The 18,957-nt window shown below is 50.8% G+C and overlaps 1 protein-coding gene across 1 annotated transcript in view; it reads left to right on the plus strand.

Moving 5' to 3' along the window:
- The window catches only part of CABIN1 (calcineurin binding protein 1), a 154,033-nt gene that overhangs the window by 29,548 nt on the left and 105,528 nt on the right, over positions 1–18,957 (plus strand). Inside the window, exons 9-17 of the mRNA XM_069497603.1 lie at positions 2,115–2,401; positions 3,763–3,931; positions 6,261–6,397; positions 6,929–7,146; positions 8,700–8,778; positions 9,683–9,870; positions 10,744–10,896; positions 13,352–13,546; positions 17,802–18,044. Coding sequence (XP_069353704.1) covers positions 2,115–2,401; positions 3,763–3,931; positions 6,261–6,397; positions 6,929–7,146; positions 8,700–8,778; positions 9,683–9,870; positions 10,744–10,896; positions 13,352–13,546; positions 17,802–18,044 — 1,669 coding nt within the window. The remainder of the gene's footprint in view (positions 1–2,114; positions 2,402–3,762; positions 3,932–6,260; positions 6,398–6,928; positions 7,147–8,699; positions 8,779–9,682; positions 9,871–10,743; positions 10,897–13,351; positions 13,547–17,801; positions 18,045–18,957) is intronic.

Below are 18,957 nucleotides of genomic sequence, written 5' to 3' on the forward strand. Positions count from 1 at the left end.
GCAACTAAATGGGGAGCCCAGCGTCAGTCCCAGGTCCAGGCTTCCCCTCAGAACCACACAGGGAGTCCTGTAGGATGGGCCTCCGTGTAGCCCGTAGGAGCCCTGTGATGTGTGAGAGGCCTCCTTCTCCAGGAAGGACAAACGGGTGTCAGTGGTCCACTAGAGTTGGGGTAGCCGCTCAGGAAGGGCTGCTCTGATCCGTGTTGTATGACTGTAAGTTTTAGCATGTGGAGTTTCCTAGGAATAGCTTCACACTCGAGCAGCAACACGGCCAGGAAGAGCTCTAGGGCTCTTGTTGGGTGCCCTTTCCCTTATTTTGTCAGCTGGGTTAGGATCCTATCCCTTCTCGGTATGGGCTCCCTAACTCCACAGGGTTGGGGGTTTTGGAAGGGCCCAGGGCAGGAGGAAAAGGCCTGAGGACACTTGAAGGGACATGGTGATGTGACGGGGGGAGAGCTGTGCGCTGGCATCACGGCCACCCCACAGTGTGGGGAGGGCCCAGCGGAAGCAGGAGGAAGTTGTTAGAGGGATGACTGTGGATTCCCTCTCTGGGAGCAGAGGACCTGGGACTCGTAAATAAACTGCCATCTATCCTAGGGGTCAGCAAAACTTGTCCTGTCAAGACCAGATAGTAAATAGCCTTTGTAGGCCACATACAATTTCTGTTGCGTATTCTTTGTTTTCTGGTTTTTTTTAAACAACCCTTTTAAAAAAAGGAAAACCATTCATAGCATGTGGGCTCGACAAAACAGGCTGTGGGGGAGTTTACCGTCCCTTGGTCTCTTCAGTGCCTAGCAGGCCCGAGTGAGGGAGTGAGTGGTGTATTTAAGGCATTTGACACAACCCAGCCGGTGAGCACATTCTTCCCTGTCTAAATGTAATATTTACTGAGGCAAGAGAAAGGTAGATCAGAAATCTCTTCCTGGGAGCCTGCGTTATTCAGAGTCTGGATTTTGAAGCACTGTCGTTTTGTTCCTTTCTCAACACTTACTGGATGCCAGCTCCATGCAGGCCACAAAGTGCTCAGCATGCGCCCTGTGCTGGGGCCACAGCGTGGCGGGGCCTGGTCCTTTGCTGTAGGTGATCCCGGGGTCGTCAGTCACCCAGAGGAGGGAGCACGTGCCTCAAACCGATAGGGGCTGCGAGGGGAGAAGCACAGTGCTGGGTGTTCTGAACAGAGTCCCCCTGCCCTGGGGGTTGGGAAAGGCTGGGCACTGGAGCTGGGGTCCCCAGAGGCATGGGCGTTGGCCTGGCAGAGGGCTGGGGCTGGGGTGAGGGTGTTGTTTCCGGGCAGAGGGAAGCCTGTGCGAAGGCCCCGTGGGATGCGGGAGTGTGATTTTGTCTGAGGAACTGAAAGTAAGCTGACGCGGCAGGTGTGTGGGGGGAGGCGTGAGGCAAGGCCGCGTGTGCGGGTGCGTGGGGCCAGGCTGAGCTTTTGGTCTCTAGCCTGACACATGGGAAGCCATTGGGGATGGATGGAAGACCGTATCACACCGCCTCACGTAGCATGGGAGACACACAGCATTTTAATACACAGCACATAAAACATAAAATAACAACAGCAGACAACACACAACATGATACACCACACCATACCGCAACAAAGCACTCGTTTTGCCATCCAGCAGGGCCCAGCTCATTTGGTGATCCACTGAGGGCCATTTAACCCTTTTAAACCATATCCCTATTGGCAATCTCCACCCTGCCAGAACAAAAAAAAACCCCAAATTAGTGGCAGCAGAGAAATGCCATAGGTGTTTCAAAGATTCGGCCTTGTGGGGGAGGAGTTTTTGAAGTAAGTCAGTGGTTTTCATCCCTGCCTAGGTGAGTCTGAAAGTGCCATAGGCCAAGATGCTTCAGGGGCTTCTGCCTCAGTGAGGGACAGGAGGGTGCCAGGCCCCTGCGCCAGCCAGCTGCTCCACCTGCAGTCCAGCTGTGTTAGACTCAAGATTTCACCAGTTACCACCACAACAAAACCTTGACCACCTCCCCTACCCCATGGAGGTGGCAGCTCTGGGAGCAGCTCTGCTGTTTTTCCAAAGGACAGTTAGCCCTGTGCTCAGAGCATCCCAAGACAGGGGTGCTGATCGGGCACGCTGGCCCTCTCCCCGCAGCTGGAAGTGCCTCGGAGAGAGCTTGCTGGCCATGTACAACCACCTCACCACCTGCGAGCCCCCGCGGCCCAGCCTTGGCAAGAGGATTGACCTGTCCGACTATCAGGACCCCAGCCAGCCTCTTGTGTCCTCCGTGGTGGTGACGCCAGTCAGTGTGATCGAGCCAAGCACTGTCAGTACCAACCCGGCTGTGGCTGTGGCTGAGCCTGTGCTGTCCTACACCTCTGTGACCCCGACCAGCTTTCCGCTTCACAGTCCCGGCCTGTTGGAGACAGGTGCTCCTGTGGGTGAGCAGGGCCCCTGGGTTGGCTTCTGTTTGGACCCTGTTTGCTGAGCCTGGCGGGAATGAGCATGTTGGGGTACCCTGGCCTCTCAGAGAGAGGCTGATCCTCATGACCCGAGTGACAGTGGGAGCCCCTGTTCATGGGGGCCACTGCTCATCAGGGCCGCTTCGGGACTGAAGCCCCTGCAGGGAGGCGAGCGGCTCTGGGGTGGAGCCCCTTGCTCATTGAGAGTCCGCCTGGGACCCTTTTTTTTTTTTTTTTTTGAGACAGAGTCTCACTTTGTTGCCCAGGCTAGAGTGAGTGCCATGGCGTCAGCTTAGCTCACAGCAACCTCACAACCTCAGACTCCTGGGCTTAAGCAATCCTTCTGCCTCAGCCTCCCGAGTAGCTGGGACTACAGGCATGCGCCACTATGCCCGGCTAATTTTTTCTATATATGTTTTTAGTTGTCCATATAATTTCTTTCTATTTTTAGTAGAGACGGGGTCTCGCTCTTGCTCAGGCTGGTCTCGAACTCCTGACCTTGAGGGATCCACCCGCCTCGGCCTCCCAGAGTGCTAGGATTACAGGCGTGAGCCACCGCGCCCGGCCTATGCCTGGGACCCTTTAACGCCTGGCTGCTAAGTCCTGATGTGGAAGTTGCTCTACCCCTTGTGATGTGGGAGTGGCAGGTCCCATCTGCTGGTCCTGCTCTCTTGCTGGCTCTGTGCATTCTGAATTCTTTGACCTTGGGAAACAAAATCCATAAAGTTACCACCGTATGTAGTAGTTGATGTTTATATTGCTTTATTGATTTTTATTAACATTGGAGATGTAAAAACTTTTTGACAAGCTCCCAAGCCTTTTCTTGATTTCAGTGTCATTGAATAAAAGAATATCTAGCAGTTAAAGAAGTTTCTGAATGAACATGTGCTTTGTTGTTTCTAGCTTCTTTACTTAATCATACACATTCTTCTGTTCCCTGTATAGTTCACACAGTTCTCTTGCTCTTACCAGACCACTGGGTGCTGAGAGGGTCCTGAATAGCGTCAGTGCCACTCGCTCTGTCCACCTGCTGAGGCCCTGGGAGCTCAGCCGACCAGCGCAGGGTGGGAGGTTTGGGGTGTTCTGAGATCCTATATCTTTGTAGCCCTGTGGAAAGCAATCTTGAAACTTGGTTTTTGGGTCCTGTGAATTCAAGAAAGGGTGATAGTTAGGGGTTTAAAATTAATTTTACTCAGGAGTCTCTGAAGAGAGTTGAAAGTTTTCTTGAACATCAAAGACTTTAATGCTGGTAGAGTTATAAAAGAGGGGGCTGGATGTGCTGTGTGGTGAATGTTTTCACCTGCCACTGTGTAAGATTTTAATTTGCACTCTTTGTGAAGGTGATGTTTCTGGTGGAGATAAATCCAAGAAAGGCGTAAAGCGGAAGAAGATTGCAGAAGAGAGTGGAGAGACAGCAAAGCGAAGGTCTGCCCGCGTCCGAAACACCAAGTGCAAAAAAGAAGAGAAAGTAGATTTCCAGGAGCTTCTGGTGAAGTTCTTGCCATCCAGGTACTGTGCACACTTTTTCTGATTGGCAAAAACAAACCCAAAAATATCCACCAGCCTACCTCGCCAATGATACCTCTCATTCCATCCCTGCCCTCTCCTCTGGGCACTTCCGTGCATTCCCGTAACATTTGTGCAAATGTCTGAAGCACAGACCGAACTAGGTTGGGATCTGGGATTTTTCTTGCCTCTCCCTGCCTCAGAACTTCCTGAAGGTAGGAGCTATGGCTTATTCATCTTTTGGGGGACCAGGTATTCCTGTGCCCTCAGCAGATGAACGGATCAGGGAGCTAGAGGTGACATACTCATGTCCCTGTGTACTCACAGACATACTTGTTGCTGGGAGGCGTGGGCCTACCGCCCCTGGGATGCAGATGTGGACGCCCATGCAAACCCACAGAAGGGAGCTTTGCTTCTGATTTCAGGGAGCATTTGCCAGCTTGATTTGCTTCAGTCTCAGCAGGATTCCCTCACATTCTGCATTCTGAGAAGGTGGGGGAGGAGCTTGTGAAGCTTTCCTTGGTTTCACTGGTTCTTGGTGTCTCTTGGAGGAGCCTTGGGGAGGAGAAGGTGCCAGGCTCCCAGAGCTGGGAGGGACGTGGGCCCCCATGTGGCTTATGTAGGCTCTCACCAGGCCTCCTGGTTTTTGTCTTTTCCCTCTCATCTCCTTCAGGAGGCTCCAAGACCCTCAATTCCTGAGCCTTCCTGGAGTTTATGGTGCCAGTAGGTGGGCTTCTTGAGGCCCCCTTCCTCCACCCTTGGCCGAGTGGAGGAAGCAAGTCATTTGCTCTGGTCCATCATCTTTCTGCTTTCTCACGTTTGGTTGGCACATTCTTTGTCTGCTGGGGCTTCCTCTCCTGCATTCTGTGCCTTTGTGAACTTAGGCCTTTTTTATTTCTTCATGGTTCCTGGAGAGGAGTTTGGGGAGTAACCATTGTATGTTCGATGTGCCATCTTTAGTCAGGAGTCTTCAGCTGCTGTTTTGTCCCATGACAGGTTATTTCAGTGGTGACGACATCAAAGTGGAGGAGGAGGAGCCAGAGCTTGAGGTGGATTGTAAATCTGTTTTACAGCAAGATTCTTAATTTGTTGCCTTGCTTTCTATTTGTGGTGAGGGTGAAATGCTTACAAATAATAGTTGTTCTTGGTAACTATTTGGTGCAGGGTGGAAGTGTGGATGCAGTGCCTCCTGCTAAATTTCTCCCAAGGCGTAATACCGGGAGAACTTTTCCCCTTGGAAGAACTGCAGGATTGTGCTTTGGTTGATGACATCAGAAAGTCTGAGTGACCCTATCTTCCCCTTAGCCCTGCTCTCCTACCCCTAGGTCTTCTTCCCTAGCCCCCTTTATGTGAAATGGTTTGTACTTTCCTTTTTATCCTTATTTTAGTTGTTGGTTTCCTATGTGGTTTTAGTGTCTATTTCTTCAACTGGTCAGGCAAGAGCAACGTGATAGATTGCCCGATGGAGTCACCCTGGGAGTGTGTGTGCAGTAATTGAGTGAGGGCGTTCCCAAGTGCCCTGAGTGTTTATGCTTCGTGGGTGCTAGGTTGAGGGGAAGCCACAAGGATGGCCAAAACATGGTCCTGGGGAAGAGTTTGAAAGAATGGTGCCTGCTGGGAGAGGCCCCCCAGTCCCAAGCCTGGGCCAGCCTCCCAGCTTTGTGAGGAGCCATGGAAGGACCAAGCTCAGATGGGCCTGATGTGTCCCCCACACTGCCACCTCCCCACCCACTTCCTCCTTGCTCACTGGGTTCCCCTGAGGTCTTCGAACACACCAGGTGCTCCTCTGGCTTACGCCTTTGTACGCGTTCTTGTCCTGTTTCCTTGTATGGCCAGCCCTTCTCCTCCCCCAGCGTCGGCATGGCCATCACCCCTCTGAAAGGCCTTCTCTGACTTTGCCCTCCAAAGCCAGGACCCTCGTGGCCCTTGGCCTCAAGGATCCTGTTGTGGTTGGTCCTCATTCGTGTTGTTAGTTTTGTGTATCTGTTTATTGTCTGTCCCTCTCTTTAGAAGGTAAACTTACTGTAGGTAGGATGTGCCATACTTACGCATGCTGTCTCCTGGCTCCTAGCTAGTACAGTGCCTGGCATGTGGCTGGTGCGCATGGATCATCTCTTGATGGAAGGAATGAACAAGTGAGGGTACAGACCAGACGCCAGCTCACGAAGCCCTGGAGAGAGGCAGAGCGTCATGGAGGCCTGGGCTCTGGACCTCACCACCCACTTATTTAGTCGTCTTCTTGGCTCAGATTTAGTTTCTCTGATAGGAAGAATTCAGATGCTTGTGTCAGAATGTGTGGTGTGGCTTTGTGATTTTGGCATGTTCCATGCAGGTTAAGAAAGCTGGACCCTGAGGAGGAAGATGATCCCTTTAATAACTACGAAGTCCAGTCAGAAGCCAAACTGGAAAGCTTCCCAAGCATCGGGCCTCACAGACTGTCATTTGACTCAGCCACGTTCATGGAATCTGGTAGGAATCGAGCACTGTGACCATTCACTGTTGGGAATTCTTCCTACTATAACCTTGGTTATGCTTTGTTGTGGGAGAATGGTTCTGGTTTACAGTGTGGTCACGGGACTGGACTGCCTTGATTTGTCTTGGGCCTGACCCCTGTGGTCAGCTGGGAGGCCTGCAGAAATGCCCAGGCTCATACTTGCTGTGCTCCCTGATGGCTGTGAGCTTCAGGCCAGATTCAGAGGCTTGGCTTTGCAAGTTGAATGTATATGACCACTGTTGAGTGTGTGTCGTGCGTAACTGTTGGGTGAGATTGGTGCACGTGGTAGCACGTGGAGATTCTGAGGCACTTGCTCACAGATGGTGAGGGCTGGAGCCAGACATTGAACCCTGGCAGCCTGATCTCTGCACCACCGTGTGGTACCTCATCCACCTGGACTGGGTGGTGGAGGGAGGACACAGTCTCTCCTGTCCCAAAGAGAACAGGAGACCCTGGCGTGGAAAGTCCCCTTTATTCAAGTCAGGTTTTCTTCCCGCCCTGGGCAGAGAAGCAGGATGTGCATGAGTTCCTGCTGGAGAACCTGACCAATGGGGGTATCCTGGAGCTGATGATGCGCTACCTGAAGGGCATGGGCCACAAGTTTCTACTGAGGTGGCCACCAGGCCTGGCAGAGGTCGTGCTCAACGTCTACCACAGCTGGAGGAGGCACAGCACCAGCCTGCCCAACCCGCTGCTGAGGGACTGCAGCAACAAGCACATCAAGGTGGGAGGCTTCCTGAGGACTGGCATCAGACTGGGACCAGGGGGCGGGGACCTTCTATGGGCGTGGGACCGCTGTTGTGTTCAGCCTACTTGGCTGTGTCGCTCATGAGCCTAGAACATGGACTGTCATGGGACCTGGTTTGTGGCTACAAACCTCCCTGGTGGCTGAGTGGGGGATACACTTGGCCGTGAGAGTGGGCGTAGGGGCTGTCAGAAGGCTGCTGCCAGGTGAGCGATGGTGGCGGCTAAGACCCCATGGGGGTAGCGGGGTGGGGGATTCTGGAGGCAGAGCAGGTAGGATGAGGAGACATGGGCTGTGAGGGGTGGGAGTCATGGGGAGGGCTTCTCTGGTTGTTTACTGAGATGGAGGAACGCTTGCTGGGAGAGCTAGGGGAAAGGGAAGCATCTGGCCATGTGTGAGGTGCCAGGGACTGTGACTGAGTTTTTTTTTTTTTTTTTAGCAGGTGAGAAAATGGAAATGCAGAGGCTAAGTAGCATGCTTAGGGGAGTGTTGGGGGCCTCCAGCAGTAGGGGGCCAAGCTTCATTCAGCCCTTCTTCCCGCTGTACTCTGCAGCCCAGGCTCCTCCACTCGGTGCTTCCTGGAGCTCAAGGGAACACGGGGTACTCTGGCCTCCTTCTCCTGGCGGAGGTGGAACAATGACTGCCAGAGGAGAAGCATGGGGTGCTTTCAGGGCCTTTCTGGCTGAGGACACAGAGGGTAGAGGAGCTCCAGGTTGACAGTTCCATAGCACCATGTGGATCATCAGTCCCTTGCCAGGCACCCTCCACTGGGCTACCTCAGGGACTACTTCCTGGCAGCTCCTGCCCACTCGGCCTTGCTCCTGCAGGGGGGCAGTGCGGAGCAGAAAGGGGAGCCAAGGCTTTGGTCCCAGGCAAACTAGGTCCATCGTTTCTCTGCTTGCACGCTGGGCCAGTGCCTCCTTACTGCTGAGTCTCAGTTTCCTCGAGTGCCCTGGGAGTGACACACCAGTCCCTGGGCACTTTTAAGGGTTGAGTGCTGTAGTTTGGATGCAGCCTCTGGGCTGGCACTCAGCAGGTGACAGGGCTGCCTCTTCCACAGGGCAGTCCCTGAGGACCCTGAAGATAGGTTTCTCCGCCCCTCCCAAGTCTTGTCCCAGTATAGATCCATGTGCTTCTTTTTATGTCCTGAAAATAGCCACTGATTATCACTTACGAAATGGAAAGTAGATAGAAAATTATATATATATAGTTTTTTATTTCAGCTTATTATGGGGGTACAAAAGCTTAGGTTATGTATATTGCCCATGCCCCCTACCCCCGAGTCAGAGCCTCAAGCGTGTCCATTCCCCAGACAGTGCGCATTGCACTCACTATGTAGGTATACACCCATCCCCTCCCCCTACCCCCCACATCTGCCGGACACCCAATTGGTGTTATTCCCAAATGTGCACTTAGGTGATGATCAGGAATTATATTTTTATCAAAAAGTACATTTTAGATTTACTCCCACCTCCCATGCTTTGATGAATCTTTGTGACTTTGTTCCTGACTTTCCTGTGCCTGTCCTGTAGGACATGATGCTGATGTCTCTCTCCTGCATGGAGCTACAACTGGACCAGTGGCTGCTGACCAAAGGCAGAAGCTCTGCAGGTAGGAGACATTCTGTGTTCTGTGGCAGGGTTAATTTTCTGAACCCTAGCAGCTGGGACGAAGATGAAGTGGGGAGGCTTGAGAAATGGAATTCAGAATTAATACATCTACAGTGGGCACATTTTCTGGGTTATCTTGTCAGGGTCCCAGAGAAATCTCTTGGACACTCAAGAAGTGGTTAACTGGCCAGGTACAGTGGCTCATGCTGTAACCCTAGCACTTTGGGAGGCTGAGGTAGGAGGATTGCTTGAGGATAGGCATTCCAGACCAGCCTGGACCACATGGCAAGATCCTGTCTCTACAAAAAAATAGAAAAATTAGCTAGGTGTTTGCCTGTAGTCCCAGCTATTTGGGAGGCCGAGGTAGGAGAATCAGTTGAGCCCAGGAGTTTGAGGTAGTAGTGAGCTATGATGATGCCACTGCATTCAGGCCCGGGCAACAGACCCTGTCTCAAAGAAAAAAAAAAAATGGAAGTGGTTAGCAGCTGAGTCCCCAGAAGGAGCCACCTGCCTGCCTTTGCGCTTAGTCAGGATTGAAGGAGTTGGAATCTCAATTTCTGTTTCAGAACTGTTTGATGCTTTCTGTGTCCTCAGTAATTTTCCCAGGTGATATGGAGCGTTCTGACCTTTAAACTACCCCCTGATATAATACAGATATGCTCAAAGATCAGTCTATAAAATGACCACCGGCCCCCCGCCCCCCGCTGCCCCGCTCTCAGGGTCTCAGCATCTCTAACTGATCTGACTTCTCTGACGCCTGCCATTCAGGGAGCTGTAAGGCTTCAGGGGCCCAGGATACTCCTGGAGACTGCGGGTGGGCGTGGCGAGGACTATGGGCAATCTCTGGGGAGCAAAAGAGCATTTAGACACCGCACATGAAGTTGATGCAGCCTGATGGTTTTCAGTGTCTCCTCGGAACTGCCCTGCTGGTGTGGTGCATGGCAGGTTTGGGCCCGACTTCCCGGGGACCCACTGTCTGGGTGACCTCCTGCAGCTGTCGTTCGCCTCATCCCAGCGTGACCTGTTTGAGGATGGCTGGCTGGAGTTTGTGGTCCGTGTTTACTGGCTCAAGGCTCGCTTCCTGGCACTGCAGGTTGGTTCCATGGTCAGGAGCATACGCTGGCACCCAGCAGGGAGGGTGGCAAACTGACCATGTTGAGGACGTGTGTGTGAGTGCACATGTACATGCACGGCACCTGCCCAGGCACTGGGCCTGGCGTGAGGCAGTGGGAAGTGGTGGGGACTTCTCAGAACACCAAGCATGGCCACTAGTCTGTAAAGCTCCTCAGCATATCCACAGAGTTCTGGAAGGGATTGCTCCTATAGATTCCCTCCTACTTGAGATTGCCTTGTGGTCTTGACCCTTCGTTTTAAGTTTTCTTGAGAGAGTCTGAGCGAGTATATGAATGGATGCAGAGCTTTCTATTATGGAAGGGAATTATCCTCCTGTTTTGTGGGAGTTCTGGGAAAGCTGCTTGTCAGAGCCTGGTCTGGAAGGCCAGGGTGGATTGGCTGCCACCCAGCACCTTGCACGTGGTGGTACCCAATACACTGTGGTAGGATGAGTCAGAGATCGCCAGGGTCCCATCAGCAGCCATTCAGTTTGAGGGAAGCAACATTGTTTAATGTGGAGAACATCAGTTCTGGAATTAGGACAGACCTAGGGCCTAATCTTGGCTCTGCCAGATACCTGGCCTTGCTCAAGAGTCTTCTCTTTCCTCATTTATAGCACGGGGTGAATGATACCTTCCCTCACAGAGTCGTAGTGTAGATCGTTCATTCATTCAACAAATATTTATTGAGCCCTGGCCATGTGCCAGGCTGTTTTTAGGGGATAGAGCAGTAATTAAATGAAAACCCCACCTCAGGGCACCCCCAGTCTGGTGAGATCAGGGGTGTAAGGTACCTGGCACAGCACAGTTTGCCTTCTTCCCCCCTCCCTTGACCTGGTTTTCCTTCTGACCAGGGAGACATGGAGCAGGCGCTGGAGAACTATGACATCTGCACAGAAATGCTCCAGAGCTCCAGTGCCATCCAGGCAGAGGCAGGGGCTGAGCAGAGAGACATTGTCATCCGGCTGCCCAACCTCCACAACGATTCTGTCGTTTCCCTGGAGGAGGTGAGTGTGAGTTTTTTTAATGGTATTTCTTGGTCAGAGATTTATTCTGAGTTGGCCCAGTTAGCCCAGGCCTGACCTGTCCCTGATGAATGAGAGAGCCACCCACGTGCTGAGCAGGGCCCCTGGACGGACGACAGGAGATGCCACTCTAGCATACGAGAGCACCGCAGGCCTCAGACCAAGCAGCAGGCCTGGAAGCTTCACCAGCATGATTTAGAAGTGGTTATGGCTCAACCTCCTGGCTGCGTGTGGTGACCACCCCAGCCCCCGCGGAACTGGAGGGGAATGTCAGCTGGAACAGACCAGTGCTGGGCTAGCCATGTAGTGTGTGACCCATATGCCAGGTTCTCCCTGGGTGGCACTTTTCTCCTTCCGTGTCTGTGACATGTCCATGTTGCCTGAAAGTGGCCTTCAGACTCTTCCGACCCTGCTGCCTGCATGCTGGGGCTTTGTCAGGCCCTGGGTGGTGGTCGGTAGCCTGCGCCAGCCCCTGGCCCAGTCTGGGTCTCTGACAGCCTGATGCCTGGTGGTTCTGAAAGTCTGGTTCACTGAACTGTGACCATGAGGCTGTCCAACTATTTTGGTGGATGCTTTTCTGGAACCCCTCTGCTTCTGGGGTAGTTTTTAGTATATTTGTTTTTTAAATATTTAGGTTATTAAGTATGAAATGTCTGATTTCCTTAAGTACTAAGTTTGACAGTTGATATCTCTGACATTTCACTTGACACTTTTTGTTTTATTTTTATTGTGAAGGTACATCCTCATTCTTTCAAATGCACAGTTTGGCTTGTGATTAGCTTTCAGATTTTTCTTTTTAAAGCAACTTTTGTGAAACCATGGGTAAGTCAAAAATTCATGTTATTTTTGAATTTGAGTTCCGTCATGGAACCAATGCAGCGCAGACAGCTCAAAATATCAATGAAGTGTTTGGGAAGGATGTGGCTAATGAACGAACATACAGTACATTGATGGTTTGAGAAGTTCTATTCTGGTGATTTTGATCTCGAAAATGAGCCACGTGGGTGACCTGAGACCAAGGTGGATAATGATGAGCTGAAAGCTGTAATGGAAGCAAATCATCTCAACCTACACGTGAATTAGCAGCAAGGTTTGATGTTACTCTTCCAACAATATTGGGCCATTAGAAACAAATGGGCAAAGTAAAGAAGCTGGATAGATGGGTTCCGTGTGAATTAAAAATTAAGTTAATTTTTAATTCATTAATTAAAAATTAAAAGCTTGCCTTTCTTTGCTGTCATGACATAAAGACGAACCGTTTCTACACCATATTGTTATGTGTGATGAAAAAATGTATTTTTGACAATTGCAAGTGTTCGGCACAATGGTTGGGTAAGTATTAAGTGCTGAAACACAGTCCAAAACCAAATATTCATCAAAAAAGGCTAATAGTGTCTGGTGGTCCAGTGCTGGTATAATCCACTACAGCCTCATGAAACCTGGTCAGTTGATTACAGCAGATGTCTACTGAAACCAATTGGATAAAATGATGAGGATGCTTGCAATGAAGCAGCTGAGATTGGTCAATAGAGACAGGCCTATCCTCTTGCAAGAGAATGTGCAACTACATGTCACACAGTGTCTCTCAAACTACAGAGGCTGGACTTGGAAACTCTCTGTCATCCACTGTATTCACCAGACCTTGTGCCAACTGACTACCACTTCTTCCAGCTTTGGACCACTTCTTGCAAGGACAAATATTCAATTCTCAACAAGCTGTGGAAAACGCCTTTCACAATTTCATCCCCACTCGTTCTCCAGGCTTTCTTCACTGCTGGCATAAACAAGCTGCTGTTAAGACAGTAAAACTGTGTCGACAGTTTAAGTACATACTTTGATTAATTGTACTGCTTCTTGTTTCAAATATAATAAACTAAGCTTTTGATTCAAAATCAGACATTTCATATTTAATGATACCTTGACCTTTATAGAAATATCTTTTTTTTTTTTTTTTTTTTTCTTTTTTGAGACAAGCTCTGTTGCCCAGCCTGGAGTGCAATACCGTCATCATAGCTCACTGCAACCTCAAACTCCTGGGCTCAAGTGATCCTCCTACTTCAGCCTCCTGTGTAGCTGGGGCTACAGGTGTGTGCCACCACACCTGGCTAATTATTATTATTATTTTTTTTTTTGTAGGGACAGGATCTCACTATAGCCCAGGCTGGTCTCAAACTCCTGGCCTCAAGTGATCCTTCCGCCTCCCAAAATACTAGGATTACAGGCATGAGCCACTGCGCCCAGCCTGACTTTAATAGAAATACTTTTAAAAACATATGCATTTAATGTAAATACCGATATATCAAGGAGAAGTCTATTTTTTTTGGTGGGGGAGGCAGCCTAATTTTTTTCCTCATCTGTGTCTGATTGCAAACGCTTGCCAGGTTCAAGGAGGTTGTAAGGGGTTTGCCCTCAGACAGCATTTCTGGGCCCTTTTCAGATTGATAAGAACCTGAAGTCACTGGAGCGGTGCCAGTCCCTAGAGGAGATTCAGCGGCTGTACGAAGCAGGTGACTACAAGGCTGTTGTGCAACTGCTCCGCCCCACTTTGTGCACCAGTGGGTTTGACCGGGCCAAACACCTGGAGTTCATGACTTCCATTCCTGAGAGGCCAGCCCAGTTGCTGCTGCTCCAGGTGTGTACTGCCAGTGTCCTTCACACCTGCTTGCACCTTCTTTGCTTGCTTTGTGTGTTTATTCCCTGGAAGCTCTGAGGTAGCCCTCGAGAGCATATATATGGAAGGGAGAAGTAGAGTTAGAACCACCAGCTCAGCCCCCAGGAAGATGCTAGTTAGAAGATATGGACAAGACAGGGGGAAAGTTAGAGCCTAGGAGTGCAGGCAGTCGGGTTCGGTATGGCTCAAGGTGAGCCCCACACTTGACTCTGAACTTCTGCATGGCAGAGGAGGAAGGAAGAATGGTCCAGACGTCATCTGTCCATCCACTCATTTGTTCATCCATGTCTTTTTTTATTGCTTTTTAAATTAACTATTGAGTAGATATAAAAAGGGATAAAACATCTGTACAGTGTAAAGAATCAAGATAAAGACATACATATAATCCCGTAGGTGAAGAAAAAGAATACCATCATTGTGTTTGAAGCCACATGTCCCTTCCCAGCTCCTTCTGTCTCTCTGTTCTTCAGGAAGTAAACCCTTACTGAGAGCCTGTTAGAGAGCTGGCAGCCGCTAGGCGCTGGGCGGTTACTCAACCTCTCTGAGCCTCAGTTCCTCATCTCTAGGATGTGAGTGATCAGAATCCTTACCTCAGGGGCCTTTTGTGGGGATCATATGAGTTGATATGTGTTGGCACTGTGCCTGGCATGCAGCAATTGCCACGATCCTCAGGAGTTGGCACAGAGACAAATATGGAAGATAATACACTTAATGTGCTTGATGGCATTGGCAGGTCTGGAGTCCTGGTCCCTTATGCTTCATCCCACTAATCACATTATGTTTATTATTTTACTGAGTGCTTCTCCTTCACTTTGAATAGAGATTCCAGGCTTTTCCTAGGCTGTTTTGCTCAGATTACGTGAGGCCTTTTAATCATTAACTTTCTTGAACTGGGAAATAGTTAAGAGGTTCAACTGTGAGAACAAATGGAAGCATTGTCAGCCCTGGTGAAAAGGGAGGAAAGAGTTGGTTTTGGGAAGGAGGGGGGAGAAGAGGGCTCCAGCTCCTGGCAGAGGAGGTCAGTCAGGCCCAAGCCAAGATCAGGGATGAGATGTGTCTGACCTGAGTTATGACAGCAGGCTGCAGGGTGGCCCAGCATGGCTGTGTGTGGGAGGGACAGCCAGGTGTGCCAGGCAGGAACTTGGTGGGGAGTAGGAGGGGAGAGACCAGCCCTCTCTGCCTCTGTAGGATGGGTCGAGGGCTCAGATGTCCTCTTGCTCCTGCTGTCGTCTGGAACTGCTGAATGGCGGGGTGAATGCTCCATTGATGGGGGAGGAGCTGCTGCTTGGACGGACACTGAGCAGCAATAAGGGCTGAGCCCAGCCTGGGCCACTTGCTATGGGAGCTCCTGCTGTTCGTAAATAAGTGACTCCTGATTGTTGCTCAATTTCCTATTGAGAGAGTACTTTCTCATTGATTTGAAGTGTTTTTTTGTATATTGAAGATATTAATCTTTTTATCAAGTCTTACAAATATTTTTCCCAGTTGTTTGCTCTTAAATTGTGCATTTATTTATTTATTGACATACAGAAGTTCTGAATATTTATGTTGTCAGATCTTTTAGTGTTTTCAAACATTTGTGATTTTGTTCATTATTGTTGTGTTTATTATGCTTAGACAGGCTTTCCAAGACTTGAAAAAAAATTCATCCACTCATTCCGCACAGGCTTGACCTCCCACAGGGTGCGCGTACTAGACAAGAGGAAGGCCACTCTGAGTGGAAGCCCAGGTTCTAGAGGCAGACGAGAGACATAAAAAGTATATTTGCCTTTGTTTTCTTTGCTAGTGTTTTATGTTTTGCATTTAACTTGCTTCGGCTAGCTTTTCTGGAGTAGGGGGTAGAATTTGAAACCCTCCCCTGTCGGTGCATGACAGCTATCTCGCCCAGTTCAGGCAAACTGCCTTTTATCTTCTCCAGTATAATTAGACAGTTTGCCTCTTGTTGAGTTGATTCTCAGTTCTTTGGTTGCTATTTTGAGCTGGCTCTTTTTGTTGGTCATTATATTTTGCAATTACATTTCTACATGGCTGGTTTATGGGAACCCTATTAATTTTTTTTTTTATGAGGCTGTTGGATAAACTCCTTTTTTTTTTGGAGACAGAGTCTCACGTCTCACTCTGTTGTCTGGGCTAGAGTGCCGTGGCGTTAGCTTAGCTCACAGCAACCTCAAACTCCTGGGCTCAAGGGATTCTCCTGCCTTTGCCTCCCCAGTAGCTGAGACTACAGGCGTGCGCCACCACACCCAGCTAATTTTTTCTATTTTTAGTAGAGACGGGGTCTCACTCTTGCTCAGGCTGCTCTCGAACTCCTGAGCTCAAGCGATCCTCCCACCTCAGCCTCCCAGAGTTCTAGGATTACAGGCGTGAGCCACCGTGCCCAGCCTGGAACCCTATTACTTTTTGGATGTTTATTTTGAATCTAGTTGCTTCGCTGATTTTCCATCATTTCTGATTGTTTTCTGTTTGCTCTGTTTTGTTTGGGTAGACGATTGCGTTGCTCACAGTCAGTGGTGATTTGGTCTCATTTGCTGGCAGTTCTTCTTCTTCTATTTAGTTCTTTCTGACCTTCAGCCCTGGGGATTATGTCATATTAGAGCACTGCTGACGGTCCTTGTTTTGTCCCTGACTTTCATGGCAACTCTGGCTGCAGTTTAAGGCCAATAGTCTTTATTCTGCTAAAAGATAATTCTCCACCCTTTGTGTGTTTGGTGTTTTGACCAAGGAGGAGTCAGGTTGGCCTTTGGACCCACATCGGTACCCTGTTGTCGCCCACAAACTCAGTGGCCTCCTGCTTAAGGGTGCTGGCTTTTTCTAAAGAAACACAGGCCCTGTTTTCCTGGCAATTAGGGCTTACAAATTGAGGGACGTTTTGATCTGTGTTCAGATGTTGCAGCACAGTCCAAAGGCAGTTTTAGGTATCTCTGCCCCCACATCTGTCAGTGTCACCTCAGAGAGTAGCAGCTGCCCATGTCAAGATGGGCAGAAGCTGCTGCCAGGCCTGGGCTGTGATGAGGTCAGACCCTGACGGGGCACAGGGCAGCAGGTGCTTCCTGTGGGTCTAACAAGCAGCCTGCCATGTCTGTGTATTTGCAGACAGGCTGTTTCCCCATGTACCAGCACAGTGATGAAAGAGGCAGAGATCCCAGGTGTTTAAATGGGTTGTACTCTAGGGGGGAAAAAAAAGGTTTGCAAAAATTGATGGCTTCCATATAGGAGCTTCTTTTTTTTTTTTTTTTTTTTTTTCCTGTTGAGATAGAGTCTCACTCTGCTCCCCAGGTTGGAGTGCAGTGGCTTCATCATAGCTCACTACAGCCTCAAATTCTTGGGCTCAGGTGATCCTCCTTTCTCAGCCTCTCAAGTAGCTGGGACTACGGATGCATGCCACCATGCCTGGTTTTTTTTTTTTTTTTTTTTCCTCTTTTGCTTTTTGTAGAGATGGGGTTGCCCAGGCTGGTGTCAAACTCCTGGCCTCAAGTCATCTTCCCACTTCATCCTCCCAGAGTGCTGGGATTACAGGCGTGAGCTACCACACCTGGCCAGGAGCTTTTAAAATAGAAGTAACAGCTCTGTGTGGTGTTCTGAGAGCTCCTCCATGTGCTGGGCTCTGTGCTGAGTATGATATGCACATAAACTCATTTAATACTCATGGTACTTCTAAGGGACGATACGGTGGCCAAGGATCAGAGGAGCTCATACCTTGGCCCCACCAGTGCACCTGGGGAAGAGGGGACTCATAGAATGATGACTTAAGTGCTGCCTGGTCAGTTGCACCTGCTGTGGCCTCGGCTCAGGCCCTCCTCCTCTGAGACGGTCCCTCCCTGGCAGCCTGCCCCACCCCTCCTGAGCCCCCTCCAAAGCCCTGGCACTGGGTGGGCATGGTGGCTCTGGGGAGAGCTGACAGAGGTATTGGCGTCCCTATGGCTGGCTCTGAAGCCTCATTCCCAGTGCCTCGGCTTTATAAATTGGGAATGTGAGGCATCTTTCTGCTAGGCCCTGGCCGGTGGCATGCTGTGCTGCCATTGCATACAGGTCAGCAGCCCGCCCTCCCAGCCAGCTCAGTGCGGCGTGTGGCCTACACTGCGCAGGGGTTGGGGGTGTGCTTCCCTTCCTTTTGCACCGTGTCTTGTCTCTTTCCCCCCACTCCCCCATCTCAGGCCTGAGGCCCAGTGTGCTGAACTCACAGTGCACCTTCTGCCTGGCTTCTTCCCGTGCTCAGGACTCCCTGCTCCGGCTGAAGGACTACCAGCAGTGTTTCGAGTGTTCCGACGTGGCTCTGAATGAGGCTGTCCAGCAGATGGTGAACTCAAGTGAGGCTGCAGCCAAGGAGGAATGGGTGGCCACAGTGACCCAGCTGCTGATGGGCATCGAGCAGGCACTCTCTGCGGACAGCAGTGGCAGCATCCTGAAGGAGTCATCCTCTGCCACCAACCTTGTCCGTCTCACCAGTAACCTCATCCAGGTGACTCCCGGCTCCTTCTCGCCCTGTCCTGTCCCAGCAGGCGTGTCTCTGACGTCCCCCCTCTTCAGTAGTTCCCTGCTTTCGTTGCTAGTTAGACACCCTAAAGGGGACATATTGACCACTCGGGCTAGAACTCTCTGGCTCTAAGGAGGTGGCTGTGCATGGGCTGCAAACCTGCCTAGGGCTGGTTGGGTCTGGGTTAGAGACAATGTAGCACTTGGCGCCACAGGGTTCTTCCAGATGGCCCATGCCAGCCGGGAGGAAACAGGCTCAGAGTGGAGGCCCTGGTCTGCCTGCACTGAGCCGGAGGCAGAATTGGGGCCAGAGCCCAGGCCAAGGCTCTCTTCCACCCCACGCTGTCCTGGCACTTGCAGCTGAGGGGTGGTCACAGCACCTGCATTGTCACGCAGGCTTTGAGGCAGAGCACCTTGCTCTGAGCCACTCTCAGCTCTCTCCTCATCTTCTGCCCAGGCTGTCGGCAAGTCCTGCCAAATGCACATCCTTGACAACTCCAGCCTTTGTTTCTCCCATCCTTGTCATTCTGCAGTACTGCAGGCTTGAACTGTGGCAGCATTCTCCCCTAGTCCTCCCTGTCCCCCTCTACCTTCCAGTCCAGCCCCTGTCCTGCTGCAGAGGTACCTTTCCAGAACAGAAATATGAATGTGCTCCCCCCTCGCCTAAAGCCCATCATATGCCCTCCAGGTTGTCTGTTGCCCGAGGTGCACCGAGTCCCTAGTCTGCTCTGTCTTCCGCTTCCTTGGCTACAGCCCTCCTAGACTTCCCTCTTGGGCTCCTGCCGGCATTCCTGTCCTCCATGCCCATGCCCGGCCCTCTGTGGGTGTTGGGCACACCACAGCCACTCACCCCTCCTGTGTGAGCCCCTGGGGCTGTGTTTGCTCTCGTTGCAGAGCCG

Source organism: Eulemur rufifrons, chromosome 21 (assembly GCF_041146395.1).
Source record: "Eulemur rufifrons isolate Redbay chromosome 21, OSU_ERuf_1, whole genome shotgun sequence".
NCBI lineage: Eukaryota > Metazoa > Chordata > Mammalia > Primates > Lemuridae > Eulemur > Eulemur rufifrons.